General features: G+C 40.8%; 1 protein-coding gene across 1 annotated transcript; it reads right to left on the minus strand.

Moving 5' to 3' along the window:
* Window positions 1–3,641: 3,641 nt before the first annotated feature.
* On the minus strand, window positions 3,642–12,877 carry plekhb1 (pleckstrin homology domain containing B1). Its single transcript, XM_006627800.3, has 6 exons — window positions 12,619–12,877; window positions 11,269–11,421; window positions 10,023–10,125; window positions 9,761–9,800; window positions 5,287–5,389; window positions 3,642–4,472 (listed from the first exon to the last, which is right to left on the minus strand). The coding sequence occupies exons 1-6, from the start codon at window positions 12,653–12,655 to the stop codon at window positions 4,339–4,341; spliced, it is 570 nt and encodes a 189-aa protein (XP_006627863.1). The 5' UTR covers window positions 12,656–12,877; the 3' UTR covers window positions 3,642–4,338.
* Window positions 12,878–16,071: the final 3,194 nt, after the last annotated feature.

Genomic DNA, 16,071 nt, shown 5'->3' on the forward strand with positions numbered 1-16,071 from the left:
GACCTTTAAATGACCAGCTGACCAGGGGAAACTTCCTTTGCCTGCTGGCTCTTTACTACAAAGTGCAGTGGTTTAGTGTTACTGGCTGACAGAACATTATGAATGAGATAAGGCTTCTGTCTGTTGTTATAGGCGGTAGCTGAGATTTCTGACAGTCCTTAAAATTGTGATACAGTGAGATAAGCCTTAGGCTATGGTGTTATTATTGGTTGCTAGATCTTAATAATAATAATTGCTTACACTTATATAGTGCTTTTCTGGACACTCCACTCAAAGCACTTTACAGGTAATGGGGATCCCCTCCACCACCGCCAGTGTGCAGCCCCACCTGGATGATGCGATGTCAGCCATAGTGCACCAGCATGCTCACCACACACCAGCTATCAGTGGGAAGGAGAACAGAGTGATGAAGCCAGTTCATAGATGAGGCTTATTAGGAGGCCATGACTGGTAAAGGCCAGGGGGAAGTTTAGCCTGGATGCTGGGGTAACATCTCTGTAAAGTCAACATTTGTTTTTTAAAACACTAAAATTGCCTGAACTATAAATCTGGCAACACAGTGATAAACCCCCTGCAAAATGTTTAAACTTGCTACTCTCAAGCCAGCTTTAGTAACATCCTATCTTCTAAAGTCGAAAGTAGCGGATGTATGGTTCAAAGAAATGTTTCTGAAGTTTTATATTTTCACCCCTCTGCCGAGCGTCTTTAAAAGTGGCCAAAAATAGAAAGGTGGAACAGACACGAACAGCCTGCCTGACGAATTTTGAGAGGCAATTAGTGGAGGGAGCTCAGCAGAGTTCAGACAATGACAGCAGTGGGGAGGCTGGGGAGGGGTGAGGCAGTGAAAATCGCAGGCTGGGCTGGGCTGGGCTGAGCTGGGCTGGGCTGAGCTGGGCTGAGCGGAGCTGGGCTGGGCTGAGCTGGGCTGAGCGGAGCTGGGCTGGGCTGAGCGGAGCTGAGCTGGGCTGGACAGCACAGCCTGGGAGCTGCAAAGCGTGTGTGTCTGCGAGGCGGCGTGGGTGTGTGTGCAGTCGTGCAGCACGGGATGCCAGGGCTGCTCTGGCTGGCTCAGTCAGAGGGAAAGGGGGGGTGGAGGGGAACTGGACTGCTCTGAAAGGAGAAGAGCTGCGCTGTCTGACTGGCAGGTGCTGTTCTTACACAGCTGCTCGTCAGCTCATCCATGCTGCCAGGTGTTGGAGCACATTGAGGCAGTTTCATCTTTCCTGCTAGTCAGTTTGATCAATAACTTTTCACTAACCTATAATACATGAATCTCCCCACTGATAGCTGGTGTGTGGGGAGCGTACTGGTGCACTATGGCTGCCGTCACACTGGTGGTGGTGGTGGAGGGGAGTCCCCATTTCCTGTAAAGATTTCCTGTCCAGAAAAGCGCTATATATGTGTAAGGAATTATTCATCATTATTATGAACACATTGGAAATGAATTCCTTTTAGCTGTGTCGGTGTGTGTGTTACAGCCACTCAGGTTGGACAAGATGTAAGAATTCCTTAAGAACTTTCGTTCAAATCTGCAGACCTGTCCTCGATCTTAACCGACCTTTAACTGTCAGACGTATTTCACAGATCCTTCAATGTTCATTTCTGAGTTTTCCACAAGAACCATGCAGTATTTAGAAAGGTTGGAGTTATAGAGTATGACTATAAAGCACTAATTACAGTACTTACGTGTTGGCTGCTTGAGATGCAATCAGCAATTGCATATTAATATATAATTGTGCACCTTCATTGGTGTCGTATTTGAAGTGGTAATGATATTTTATTGTCAGCTACTAAAATACTGTATTATATTTCCGTACAAGGCCAGTGCCAGGACTTTATTTGATTGCTGAATTAGTCACCATGGGATGGCAGTGCAGCAAGTAAACGTCTTTAAATTGCTTAGAATTCTGTATGGCAATTATAGGAAAAATGCATCCAGGAGAATTTCTATTTTTCCTTTTCTTTCGATTATGAAAAATTCACTTGGGGTCACAGCAACCTGCATCCTATCCCAAACGCATAGGGTACAAGGCAGGACCATACCCTGGACGGTACACTAGTCCATCACAGGGCACCAACAGTCACAAAGCACACTAATTTAGAAACACTAATTAACATTGCAAATGTGTCTTTGGGAGGTCTGTGTAAACAGGACTGAGCACAAAGCCACATGAACATGGGGAGAAACATGCAGATACTGAACAAGCCAGAATTGATCCCGGAGCCTAAGAGCTGTGACATAATTAAAAATGAATTAAAATTGTTTAATTAGGCAAAAACGTGATAGTAGGACAGTGGATTGAAACTGGATAGATGAGTGAATGTCGATGTGAATATGCTCCTTTTCTACCTTTGTATTGGTAGCGTTACATTAATTGTTCTATAGTTGTTATCTCCCTCTAGTGGCTAATAAACGTCATGTCATGTAGTACAACTGACGTTTTTGGAGAACGGGTTTTCTAAATATAGTCTATGAACTTGGGCTAAACACTTGAAAATCGGCTACCAGATAGATGAGCTTAATGCCACTATGTTCAGTTAGCCTGAGGGCTAAACTATCTGCAGTCATATTGCAGTTACACAGTTTAATGTGATTTTGCCATCTTAAAACTTGGTGGTTGATTTTTATTTTCCATTTCTGAAAATCTTTCACGTTTATCACAAATGATAACAACTCGAATTAATCTGTAACCATCCGATAGTTTGTGGTTTACTTCTAATCGAGCTGCGTGTTTGTTATTCCTCCTAGTTTTGCAAGAGTGTAATTTGTATAACTCAGACTTAATTTGTAAGTCTGAGAACAAAATTTCATCTGGTGCTGTCTTGAATAAGGTACTCAGAAGCCTAATCTTTCATGTGCATTTAGAGTGATTCATGACAGAGTTTTAAAGGATAAAGCATTTTAGAGCAAACTCCTGTAAGTGAAGAATCCCAGTGGCTCAAATCTGGTAGAAAATGGACATTGAGTCTAATATCTTTCTTTGTCAGTGAGTCATTACAATTGAGGTGCAGCTGTGAGTGATCCTGCTGGGCTTGAGACCCTGCTCTGCCCTAACAGTCCGCTGTCCCTCTGCAGGCGGAGCCTCTGGGATTCACCACCAGATGAAGGGACAGCAAACAAAGAAGGAAGGTTTTTTATCCAAAGGACGACATATTCTCTCCGGCAGAGTTACTGCTTGGTGTAAAGTTGGAGTGTTTAAAAATCTTCTTTTTACTAAGTTGTCTTGAGGCCTTCCTGGTTTCTAAGGATTCAATTAAATAATTCACTTAAATCTATCCCTAGATTGTGAAAAGCAGTCGGGCAGTGTCCGTATGTGCGTGTGAATGCTGCACACATCTAGATCTGACCAGGTCTGAGACAGAGGCCAGTTTTCCACAAATGCCAAATTGGTGAGAAAATGCGAGACATTTTTAAAAACGGACACACAAACTCTCTTTACATGGGCATTTGAAACTTCTATGAAAATATTTTTGAGTGGTTTGAACATCTGTTTAACTGACAACCCAAGTGATTTTTTTTTAATCCCTCCAATTGGCAGTTAAATGCTCTGTCACATGACTAATGGTCTGTGAGAAAACGAACAAAAACATGCCTAGTTTCATTGATTCAAACACTCTGTACAACAGAAACAGCCCTAAAGGTTTTTTGATAGCCTTTATTGTAATAATGCTTTGCTGTGAAACTCACAATATAGAAATTGTTGCAAATATACAGTACATATGGCTTCTCCCTGCTTTAATAAGCACAATTTTTGCATTTGTTTAAATCCATCATATAATTTTGTAAACAGTATATCGGAGTCTTTAGAAATATTTATTGTCTTTATTCAAATTATTATTATTAAAATTTAAAGTAATGAAACTGTAGCCCAATAATTGTGAGTGTAGCACAAGAGGTTTGGTTCAAATACTTTTTTGTTGTGCTTTAAATGCCTCTCATTTAGAAATCTGATTTATCTGGCAGAATATGTTTATAGTTTTCCCATCATTTTTTGGTTGTTTCATGCTTTATCATGCTTCTCCGTGCTTAATTATGAGTTCACTGTAAACCTTTACAAAGGAAGTCAAACTGTTTCCAGGTTCTGAAAACAACCTCACAAGGATATCATTGTTTAACACCACAAAAAGACATTCTTCCTCATCTCACAACTACGAAGCTTTGGTAGAAGCTGCTCTGTGTTCCAGTGTTTCCTAACTCATGGTTTTCTTAGTTAAAAATGTCCCTTTTGTTGTGATCTAACAGTTTTTAACAGCCCTGACAGCCTTTGGGTGGGGATGTAGTAGACGTAGCTGGCCAGTGAAGGTGCTTTACTGTAGCCCCTCGCCATGACGATCTCCTCAACAGAACCAGAAGGGCATCCACATCAGAGAGCGCAGCGCCGCCCCGGTGGCCATGCCAGCCAGCAGCCCCAGAGCCACCTGCGTCCCAACGCCTTCACAGGGGTCGCTGTGAACCAGCACGTGCTGAGGGCCTGCAGGTGGAGGGAGGGAGGACATGAGCCGTTATGTCAGAAACCGTTCTTACGCCCTTGTAGCCCTTCTTGCATTCCTGTTACACAAAGAGTTGGGGGAGTGTGGAACAGCCCAGCCATGTGGTTGAAACCGATACCTGCAGTCTTTCAAAAAACAGCTGGACGAGAGCCTTGGGTTAATTACCTCCTAACAAATGAGTTAGATGGGCCAAATGCCACCACTCGTTTTTAACCAGTCTTATATGCTTAAAAGATATGAGAGTAAATGAGGCTTAGAGTGACAATGGTTATCAACAAGTGCTTTCCCAATCCCAGAAGACATATTGTATTCTTGTAGCATTAGGTGTCGTGAACAATACTGAGCCTAATATAAAATACAGTAGATAGTCCATGACTAGTATTCAGGCACGGATGAGCAAGAAGGGTAAGGTTTAAGGTATATCTCGTTTAAAGCTATGAAAGAAATTGACATCTACGGGGAATGGAGCATGAGAGAGAATAAGGTGAGATGCTCCTCCTGCATTTATAGATGCATGTGTTTTGAATGCATTTTGTCACTCTCCTTCCAGGTAAACGTATTTAACAGGTTAAAAGAATAACATCAGCCAATCCAGTGCTGATGGTTTGTTTTTCTGGTGTGCTTAATTTTCATTTCGATTGCGCGATCTCTCTCAATGAAGCGTTTTGGCGTGATTCTGCCGAGTTCAAAAGCACAAAGCCTCTGTGAACTAATACTCCAGCCTCTTGATTTCCAAAGTGTGGGCATTTCGTAACAGCCTGACACGCCACAAAAAAAAAGGGGATGTTGAGATACCTCCATAGCCATATCCTGGGTATGCAGGGCTGATGTAGACAGCATTGTGACTGTCCAGAGGGACGGTGTGATAAGAGTCATCATAAGGATCATAAGTGTACACCTATGGAGACAAAGAAGTCAGAAAGCCCCTTAGTCTTTTATAGAAGGAATTCAAGCTCTGCATTGAGATGATCGTCTTTTTGTTCTATGACAACATTGCTGAAATACAGCTACAGCAAACAATAAATATTAAAAACCAACCTGTGGTGTAGCATTTCTCAACACAAACCACGCAGATGTAATGTATTGAACAGAAATTCGGAAACTATTTTCCTTTTTAGGGCCCCACAGGAGACCACAATTTCATTACAACCCAGTGGAACTGACAGGAAATGGATTTAATTGCAGGAATACAGAAATAGGACTGTTGAATTTTGCCATCTCAAAATGAATCAGGACATTAGACGACTAACAAATATAGGGATGGAGTTTGAAATGGTTGGAGGAAAAGCCTAGACATTTCATCGTCTTGAATGTCTTCAATTCAGAATCTATCCTGAACTGAGATCTCCAGTGACCTCTGTTGGTGAGATACAGCAATCAACCAGTTCTATTCTTGTCCAGCATCCAATACATATTGATTTATTCTTCTGTCTCAGAATTGTGAAGGTTAGAAAATATGATTTGCTTGTTATTGTACATTGCTGAACACTTAAAATAGCTTAACCTTTGTCTCTGCTAGTGAAGTCAGAGTTTGTTTTACTGTTTGTTTCATTCGTCTTTCCATTGTAAATGATTCCAGCTCTGATACTCTGAAGAGTTTCTAGCCGATACAGTCAAAGTTGTTGATGACACGTCTGCCTGCCACAGACCTGCATTAACTGTCATAGCAGCAACATGAGGCAGTCCTCAATATTCTTAAAAGATTTTGCACCCACAGCACTGGGCACACATGCCGTGTAGTGATAGAAAAGAAAAATAAATCGATTCCACGCTTCCCTTTGTAAAACTGCTTCTGGTCTGACCCCCTTGTCTTTACTTGGCTATAACGAGCTGGAAAGGGAAGGGATAGCTCAATGATAGCACACTGCCCAGGGGCACTGGACTTCAGCGCGACAGTACACAGCTTGATCAACACATTAACGGGGATACTGCAGAGCTTTCCACTGTTCTCCACACCAGCTGGCAGCAACTCCTTTTCTGTGGGTTAAGAGCTTGTGAAAAACTGCTGAGTTAAACCAAGAAAGGTGAAGCACTTAGCCTATGTACAGTAACTTTACCCTCTATTTCCTTTATGTTAGTGATAGCTATGCTCCATTTCCCTGATTTTATCACTTACGGAACAGCAAACAGTTTGTTCCTTTTTGCATTCAGGATACTTAAAGGATGATGTATATTGATAAATTATTTAAAACTACCAGGGAAAAACAACCAAAGTTGCAGTAAAACATTGCTATGAATTTACTGCCAGTTTCCACACACTCTTAGCTTGGGGCATTACCTTAGGCTGTGTGTCAGCCACACTAACACAAATTAAATGCCCTGCTCCTTAGGGACATTATATTAAAACTAGATAGAGAGCTTTCATACGTAAGCTCAAATAAGCAACTACACTCAGTAATTAAGTACAAGAGCAGATTTTTTATATATATGAGGAATCGTGAATTATTCATTAGAAGAGGAATTTAATTAAAAACATTACAAGTCTCAGAGGCACAGTGCGAATCACACCAATTGTCAAAATTACACTTCTGAGTCAGGCTCAGAAATGAACTTAAATCCAGCAGCTACCTCCTATTTTAAGTAATTATTTAAATGTCACAGAGAACAGATGGTCTTCTCGAGGACATTAGTGCATTCCTTTGATGTAATACAGCTTGAGCTCCTGGTATTCTTCTCTGACAGAAAAGGTTTAAAGATGGAAGATAAGGAAAGAGAGGCCAGGGGCTCTTGAGTCAGTACCTCTTAATTTCTCAAGTGTATAAGCTATTTCACCATTAAAAGATTACTTATGATTTAATTCAGATTTACACCTTCTGAAGTTCCACACTGGGCTCTTTGTGGCTTTATAAATAAACAGATGATAATAAGACTATTAAACACAAGATAAGACATGAGAGTGTTAAATAACAGACACGAGGACATGTCAGAGTGACACAGAAATTATATGGTGTTATGGCAGACCATGCACAAAAGGAAAACAGATTCAATTAAAGAAGACACGCACTGATATGTTTTCATACAGATGCAAGGAGCAGAAATATTGTTTAAACCAGGTTTGCACCTTGTCAGTTAACTCTTTGACCTAAATGGTTCAAAATTTATCCAGATGACCATATCCAAATGTCTTTTGGATCCAAAGTGAAGTCTGAAAAATGCTGAGAGCAGACACATGCAGCAGTATGTATCATTCTCTCGGATGTCCCAATGTCCCACCCCACTGCATTACAGACTCATTACAGACTCATTCCCCTATTAATCATGATGAACGCGCAATCAGAGCTGATCACGATAAGCTTCAATGGGCCTCCCACACAGTGGTGGGGGTGGGGTGATTTAATTTCTAGTTGTTCTTATTAGACCTAACTTACAGCAATGGGGACATTAATCAGAAACGCCACACCTCACACACATAGTGCTGTAAAATACAGTAGCTCACAAGCCAGTGGCTGTTGATAAGACTCCAGTAGGCTGAGGAAACCATTATTTTTTCTTAAATGATGAAATTGATCTGTGGTCCCAGTACTACCTTTGTCATATTGTTGTTAAAAGTTCACAACCCACGTTTTCTAAAGTTATGTCATTGAACTAAAATACAGATAGAGAATACATGGCTCAACGGTCTTGGCAAATTACTGTATGCTGAATGATGTGTACACCAGGCAGTAGGTAGAGAAGGTAATTTCCATACCTGAGCCACATCAGCTCATTGGGCCTGAGCATGTCCCTGTTTCCATGGCAGTAAGCCATGGCAGTCTTATCACAAATAAGACTGAGAGGACATGACTCCCCTCCCCCAAACACAGCTGGGAGGACTGGAGCAACTGGGGTAAAGTATCTCACCCAGGTACAACAGCAGTGTCTACAGCAGGGACTTGAACCCATAACCCAGCGGCCCAGAGACTTACCCATCACACCGCAGTGTATCCCCCACTCACAGTTGACAGTATAGTAGAGAAAATAGCTGTTATTAACGGATTTACAAAAACATAATTCTGTGATCATGCTGTACAGCTCTGGAATAAATCATAATATGGAAGTGTCTCCAATCAGATACAACCGGGAAAGCTTCAATATGGCCATGCACACCTTTCTGTGTCAGTATCTGCACAGTTGCTGAGCCTTTTGTTCCAGAAAGCCTGTGATCATATTGCTCCCTAAACTGCTGAATCTGTAGCATAATTATCGCATCCTTCAGTGCTCCTGTGATGTACCCACGCTGCCAGAACCTTTTCTTTTCTTCATGAACTGTACAGCTTTCCCGGAATGACTGGTCTGTGTAACTGCATCCCCGAGGGGTTGCCATCAAGGTATTTTCACGCTAATGGGAGGCTTGATAGATTGTGAGTGCTCTGCACCGAAAAGAGTCTGGCAAGGAGCAGTGGCTGCTTGGCATGGACCCACAAGAGGAGAGGCCCAAGACAGACACACACTTTCCTGATCCTAGCAGCCTACGTGCAGGAGCTACAAAGCAACATCCTCAGCCTTGTGACTGAGACATCGTATTGTACTCTGTAATTTCTTGATCCACTTACAGACCTTTACAGAGATACAACATGATAAAGACATGTTAACATTTTGTAAAACGCAAAACACTACGCAGATTTGCCACAATGGGTAAAATGGGTTTTTAAGAGCTACATATGAAAGTCCTGATAACCCCTGGGGTGGTACAAGGGTTAAAGCAGTACAGCCAAACTGATCATAAATAGTAATTCCAAAAGAGGGAACCACGAAGAAAAACAGTTGTCAATTAGGAAAATGTCTGCCTCGGGCAAGTTCAATAGTTTGGAATTGAGTTGTTTTTCTTTGTGCCTCTCTTCATAAAGTCATCTCTGAAAATGTATGATCACTGTATTGTTTGTATCTGTGATTTAAACTGAGATGCCAAGACAGTGCATCTGAAATTCTGTGTGACTGGACAATGTAGTAGAAAGAATGGAAATCCATGTAATTCACTATAAAGACGAATATCTAGAATAATAAAGCATCTTGAACAGGGGTGTCTAATCATAGTCCTAGAGGGCCACAGTCTCTCCATGTTTTTATTCCACCCCAACTCATGATGAACTAAATCAGCTGGTTACTGGCTTAACTGGAACAGTTTAACGGCTTCTTCTAGTTTTTCAGGCACTGCTGCTATAAAGAGACCTCGGATACTTGCAGACTCACCAGCTTTCCAGGATCAAAACTGAAGATCTCTGACCTAGAGTACATAATACAGCATCTACAGTCATAATGTTCATCAAGGAAAGAAAAAGCTGATTCTTACCGGATTTCTCCTGGCTTCCAGCAGCGCCAGCTTCCATGCTCTGTGAACAATAAAATCCGAAAAACATCTCAAGGCAAGATGACAAATAAAGCCAAAACGGCATTGAATTTAATGAGTTTAGTAACTACAGCACAGGGGACCTCAGAAGGATTTTGCTGTCAAGGTAAGACACACATAATCATAAGCAACTTGATTCTGTCAGGTGGAACCTGTTTCAGTCTGTCTGTTTCCTGTCAGGAAGTCGTAGATGGGGAGCACTTACAGCGCCTCGTCTTCGCTGTCAGCACACAGCGCCAGTCTGGAGCCATCCTTCAGGTAGACCAGTACCAGGCATTCCCTTGGCCTGCCCTCCGGAGGGTCCACACCTGGAAGGGGCATGTGGAGAGGTGAGGGAGTGTCCTGGTCTATTACAGTTCTCCACTTTCGCCAACAACGAAAGCCAACATGGGGTTTCACACCATCGATTTCCGAGGACTGAAGGCAGTGCTCGGGCCAGGACAGAAAACAGTGTCCCTCCAAACAAGCATTTCTATTGTACTCTGAAGAGCTTGATTTATTGGACACATATTGAATCCAAGAAAGAAGTGCAGTATGTGACAATCAATATATATATAATCTATATATTTTATCAAATATATCATTACCATCTCTTAGATGTTTTTTTATATTTAGTAGTGCATCTTTATATATGGAAACAGAGTGGATGGTGGGAAGTACTGTTACCTTTAGCAACCTTAATTTGATTTGGCACCCTGTGTGTGGAGTTTGCATGTTCTACTGTGTTGGCATGGTTTTTCTCAAGCTGTTCCTGCTTTCTCCTACAGTCTAAAGACAGACTGACTAGTAAATTAGGTTAATAAATGTCTCTTTATTGTCTGACCCTGTGTGTGTATGTGAGCCCTGCAATAGACTGGTGTCCCTTCCAGGATGTGCTGACTTGCCTCATGCCCTATACCTGCAATAGGCTCTGCAATGCTGCAGCCATTACCAGAATGTGTTTATCTCAATGAGTTGATGGATATGGATAACTGTGACCAGTATGACTCCTAGAAAAAAAGTACTTTGTTGCTTGAAAATGTATTCTAATTAATTGGGTCGAAGACGGTCCAATATCTATAAGTGGTACACTAAGATTTTTAAAGCTCTCCATTTAGAAAGACTGAGTGCAACAGTGAGTGGAAATGAAAAGTAATTTTTTTTAAAATGTGGCTGGTTTTCTTGCCCTGAGTCCCTAATGACTGTCAGGTATAATTGGAAATAGGCAAGTGTTTCTGAGCTAGAATAAGTGAGACATTATTTAAGGTATACAGACCACAAGACACTCTGTTAAATAACTGCTTCATTAATTTTCTTTTGCTTTGGTCATTTTTTAATTGTTTCTAATGTATGATTTTTCCTTATATATGTTCTTTTTTTCTGTTTCAATATTGAGAAGCTACTAAGGTTTTCTTGAAAGAAATAAGCGTAGTTAAGATAGAGGATTTGAGGATCAGCTGTGCGTATCTTACCTGCACATTCAAGTCCAGCCTTAACAGCGACACATTTATGCTTTAAGCGGACCCTGTTCTCATAGTCTCTCCGGCTCTCGTCTTCATAATACAGCAGGTTTCCGTCCACCCACAAGTCGAACCAGTTTTTCTTCCAGCGCCGGAGCACAGAACCTTGAAGAAGAATGCAGGTAATGCTGTCAAATTCTGAGGAATTACCTGCGTGTGCCGGTGACAAAGCCATCGGCTGAAAGCCTGCTGCTTGGGCGTGAGACACATCTTTCCATCGGTTTTATCCAGCTCAGGGCTGAGGGGGAACTGGAGCCAATCCCAGCAAGCAATGGGAGCAAGGCGGGATACACCTTGGGCAGGAGGCCAGTCCATCGCAGGGCAGATAGACACCCCAGGGACAATGGTTATACTGACAGTAAGTCTTAGGACTGTGGAAGAAAATAACAGCACCTGCAGGAAACCCACACAATCATAGGCTGAACTTACAAACTCCACCCAGATTGCAACCCAGGATCCCAGTGCTACAAGGCAGCAATGCTAGCCACTGCGTCATCGTGCCACACACTAGTCTATTTCTTGATAAATTACTAAAATTATGTAATCTCCATCCCTTTGGGCGATGTTGCTGGCTGGCTTCCTCCTTTAATATTTTTCTTCAGCCTTTGTCACAAATAAGTAATAGGATTAGCATCGGGTCATAAGGGTGCCGGTTTCATAACTGATGACCCTCATTTTTTACATTCCTTTAAACTTAATGGAGCTATCACCCTTCCCAAGGTTATAACAAAATACTCATCCTTTGATAACTGGATTTTCATGACCATTATAGGAATAACAAAAGTAGTATGACTGATGTTTTCTTATTCACATCCTTTCATTGTATAACTACTGTAACTTTGTTTGTATTGAGAGGCATTACAATATGTACCAAATGTGTACTGGGACCAATAGCACGTGATGTGTTTTTATTGTCTGTCAGTATATAATTCATCCTTACAAAACATATCTTGTGTCAGCCTTTACCTTTGTATACAAAATTTACATGAATTAAATTTTCAAAAATTATATTCTTATTTTTGGTATTTAAAAAACCCTCGTGTTTGGTTTATCTATAAAAACACTACTTTGAAAGGAATCATGTGCCGCACTGCTAGAGTATAGAGTTCTCTATTCGAGTTGTTTTACATTATCTGAACTTTATGTTCTATTTCTTTTTGTGGTACTACTTCATGTTTTCTTACAGCTTGTAGAGCAATAATGTTCTGTCCCCTATTGTTAATTAAGCATCATACACTTCAACTAGAGGAAAACTAATCAAAGCAGTTAAGACAGTTAACGATAAATCAAATGTCCACTTACTTTGTCTCCAAAGCCATCCTGACCTCATGAGAGCCATCTGGGGAAATTATACCTAACGTCGCCTTTAAAGTGTGACGATGAACAGTGGGAAAACGTGTCGGGAAGATCTCCTTTTGATGTTGATGACTATTCTAGGGTTTTGCTCCCTGGTTGCACAGTTCTGCTAATCGGGGAAATGGTCCCAGAGAAGGAAAGACTGCGACTCTTTGTTTTCTTCTGGGTCTCTCTGAGGCTCCCTTTAATCTCGCTGCTGACACGTGGGATAATGCGGGATTAGTGACCTGCATTAGCCTGTGGACATTGAGAAAAGCCTGGAACTTTCCTGCACAAACAGCCCTGGTCTTCCTCCGCAAGTTCCAGATTTAGAACCGACGTAGAGCTTCTGTTTAGAGCTTCCATTTAGATTTCCTTGCTAACCGTAGATCATACACACTAAACCTAAAAGCAACAATAATATCATATATTTCAGCCCTAATTTAGACACACTTTATTTCGATGCTTTTACAATACATTTGTTTTGGGAGAGGCTGGGCCATTTCTCATTTTTGCTATTGCACTGACTGCATGTTGATGTAAAATATTTTGGAAGGTAGATCTGGTAAATGCCTCTGTGCAGCTGGTATGGATGTTAACCAGAGGCACATGACCTAGGTATGAAACATGAAATAAATGAAACGGTGAATCAAACTGACATTAAATTAGCACTCAATCCATGGAAAGTGTTAGGCATTCTTAAAATTGCATTTTATATTAAAAGTTACTTATATGGATGTAACTCAGAGTGTAGTTTTTGTTTAAGGTTTTGTAGGCTATGAGGTTTGGAAATAAAATGGAACTTACAGTAAATGGAAAAAAAAGACGTGACTATGAAAGATATGAAGATGAAGTTAAGTAATTTTAAACAAATACAAATCCCAGCATGCACTGTATGTACAGTAGAGACCACCTGAGATACAGAAAGAAGACAAGTCTTGTAAGGTTGGGTCATTAAGCTCTTATGTTGTAAATCCCTGACTAATACAATTCAAATGACTCATCAGGTTGTCACAAATACTGGACTCACATGACCACGTTCCTACATTCTTGATGACTTTATCTGTTACTATTTTGCTCCATTTGGGCATTTTAGAACTATTTCTATAGTCAAGGTAGCTGAATAGAATGGAAAAATGATGAATAAACTAAGCAGAGGCCAATCGATGTGCGGCAAAACCTAATGCAAATCAAGAGTGCAGCTCTGCAAAAATAAGAAAAGAGCACTATCTGACCGGTGAATCACTGGAGTCCACAAGGCAATATGTTGAAGCTGTTGTAAATGAAGTTTTACCACACTTTTTAACAACAAGGTACCAAACACTGAAGACTCCCAAGTATTCCAACACTACAAATCCAGTTCTTCTGTTTTAGCAAACTGTCACACCATTTCATTTCCAGTGCAGAACATGCAGTGTGAACTATTATTCCTTCTTTTTTGCAGAAAAAAGGGCTATTTTACCCTGAGAGTTTAAATTACTAGATGTTTATATCATTGGAAATACCTTGTGTGTTGAGGTTGATAATAAAGACATAGAATATTAGATGGTTTATCACAAGAGGCTCTAAATGTGTATCTTACTGTAATCTTCCATACGTTTTGCAGATTTAGTGCTGCAAAATAAAAGACTTATGTATTAAATCTTCAGGGAGTCTACACCTAGTCAGTATGATATCTTAATGTCTTAATGTAATCAGTGCTGCCATTCAAGTGCTATTAATTGTTCAGCGGTCAGATCTGTGGTAGGCTCAGGACACACAGACAGCCACAGCTTGCAGCTTATCAAATGTATCCTTGACTCATGTCCCCTGCAGTGAATCTGGTTATTCTTTCAGGATATCTATGGTTTGCTTGATTTCAAACGTCTGATGTCCTGAACAAACGAAAAGGTCAGACTTCGGAGGTCTCTATAGAGAATAAAATTGTGGGCTGTCTGCCTCGTTTATCCATTTCTGGGCAGCGGGCCAAAATAAAGAGATCAAAGGGTTTAGGCCTTTAGCACAGTGATGAAGATTTGTCTTTTGTAGTACACATCTCTGCCACAAGAGGACGCTCACCAAATGCTCACTCAGACCTCGTAGAAATTGCCAAAACCGTTCGTTCGTTGCCAAAAATAATGAGATTAATGAACACCATAGAGAGTTACCTGGATTATGTTTTTTTTTTAGAAAAGGTGCACTTTACGCCACTCTGTGTGTTTTGAAGTCATTACTGGATTTATAATTAAATCTTAAATAGACAAAAGTTAAATATGCTCAAAGGGACTGTGGATTTTCTGTGCAGAACACACACTGGCAATTGATTCTATTCCGTTACAGTGTGAATCCTCTGCAGGAAATAAGTCTCAAAATCCGCTTCCATTATTGACCACACAGGGGTGATAACGCAATATTGGTCTTCTGTGGCTCTAAAGCCTGAAAAAAGCTAAATTTACCGTCATATCTATGTCATAATATTTTGAGTCAGGTCAAACGTGGCTTCAGTTTTGCATATTTTTTTGCTAAACTTAATCAAAACATTCACGTCTAGATTAACTGAATTGCTTTTAAACGATGTTGAAGATTTTTTACGGTATTAAGTCCTGATTAAATCAATTAGAGCGAGCACACGCTCAAGCAGTGCTCAAGATCTGCTCTTAAAATCTGCCCGATGTGTTGTGAGTTCAGTTGATTGCTCTAATAAACTGTTTATGATCTCCCAATAACCACTCGGAATCTGAAAACGTCGGGGTTTGTCTCACCTGGGCACTGCGCTTGCTTTCTAGTCTGATAGTATTTCTTTTCTGCAACAGACCCCATTGGTCATGTTTGGATGAGATAATAACAGACACATCTTGGTATTTTCAGATATTACAAATATGTGCACTCTGCTTCAAACGTATTTAAAGGATCGGTAGAAATATTATTTTTCAATCTGCTTTATGAATTGCTGGCGCACCTAGTCGTAGAGGGTGGCTGCTTTTCAATTGATATTGTCCCTGCAAAGACCACTGCAAGCACAACCCATAAGCGATGTGACCGCTGGTGCAGTATACGTTCATCCAAGATTGATGATGATGATGGATAAAATAAAATTAATACAATTTGTTTCAGCTCTCAAGGACAATAAAACGTTAAGTAGATCACTTATCTGGCCAAAAATGGGGTGAATTTAAAGAGTCTACACCCTGTGTCCTCCTTACTAGATTCTGTCTCAGGTTTTACATACAAAAAGTATTGGGTCCTACATATCCTAGTTCTTCATTCCCAGTCACATAACCGAACCCCTAATTGACACGATTTACGTGAACCCATTAACTGTTTCCCCTTCCAGCTTTTGCGAAGAAATAAATAACTTGCAAAGGTTTCAGCCAAGCAGTTCGCTAGTTCAATGAAGGATTCAATGAAAAGAAAAGCTCGAGTGGGTAGGAGCCCCCTGTT

The sequence above is a fragment of the Lepisosteus oculatus genome, chromosome 5 (assembly GCF_040954835.1).
Source record: "Lepisosteus oculatus isolate fLepOcu1 chromosome 5, fLepOcu1.hap2, whole genome shotgun sequence".
NCBI lineage: Eukaryota > Metazoa > Chordata > Actinopteri > Semionotiformes > Lepisosteidae > Lepisosteus > Lepisosteus oculatus.

Coding starts and splice junctions, on each gene's coding strand:
- plekhb1 (XM_006627800.3), bottom strand. CDS start 12,655: ATGGCTCTCATGAGGTCAGGATGGCTTTGGAGACAAA. Junction 11,422..12,618: donor AGGATGGCTTTGGAGACAAA/GTAAGTGGACAT, acceptor TTCTTCTTCAAG/GTTCTGTGCTCCGGCGCTGG. Junction 4,473..5,286: donor CCCAGGATATGGCTATGGAG/GTATCTCAACAT, acceptor CTCCACCTGCAG/GCCCTCAGCACGTGCTGGTT.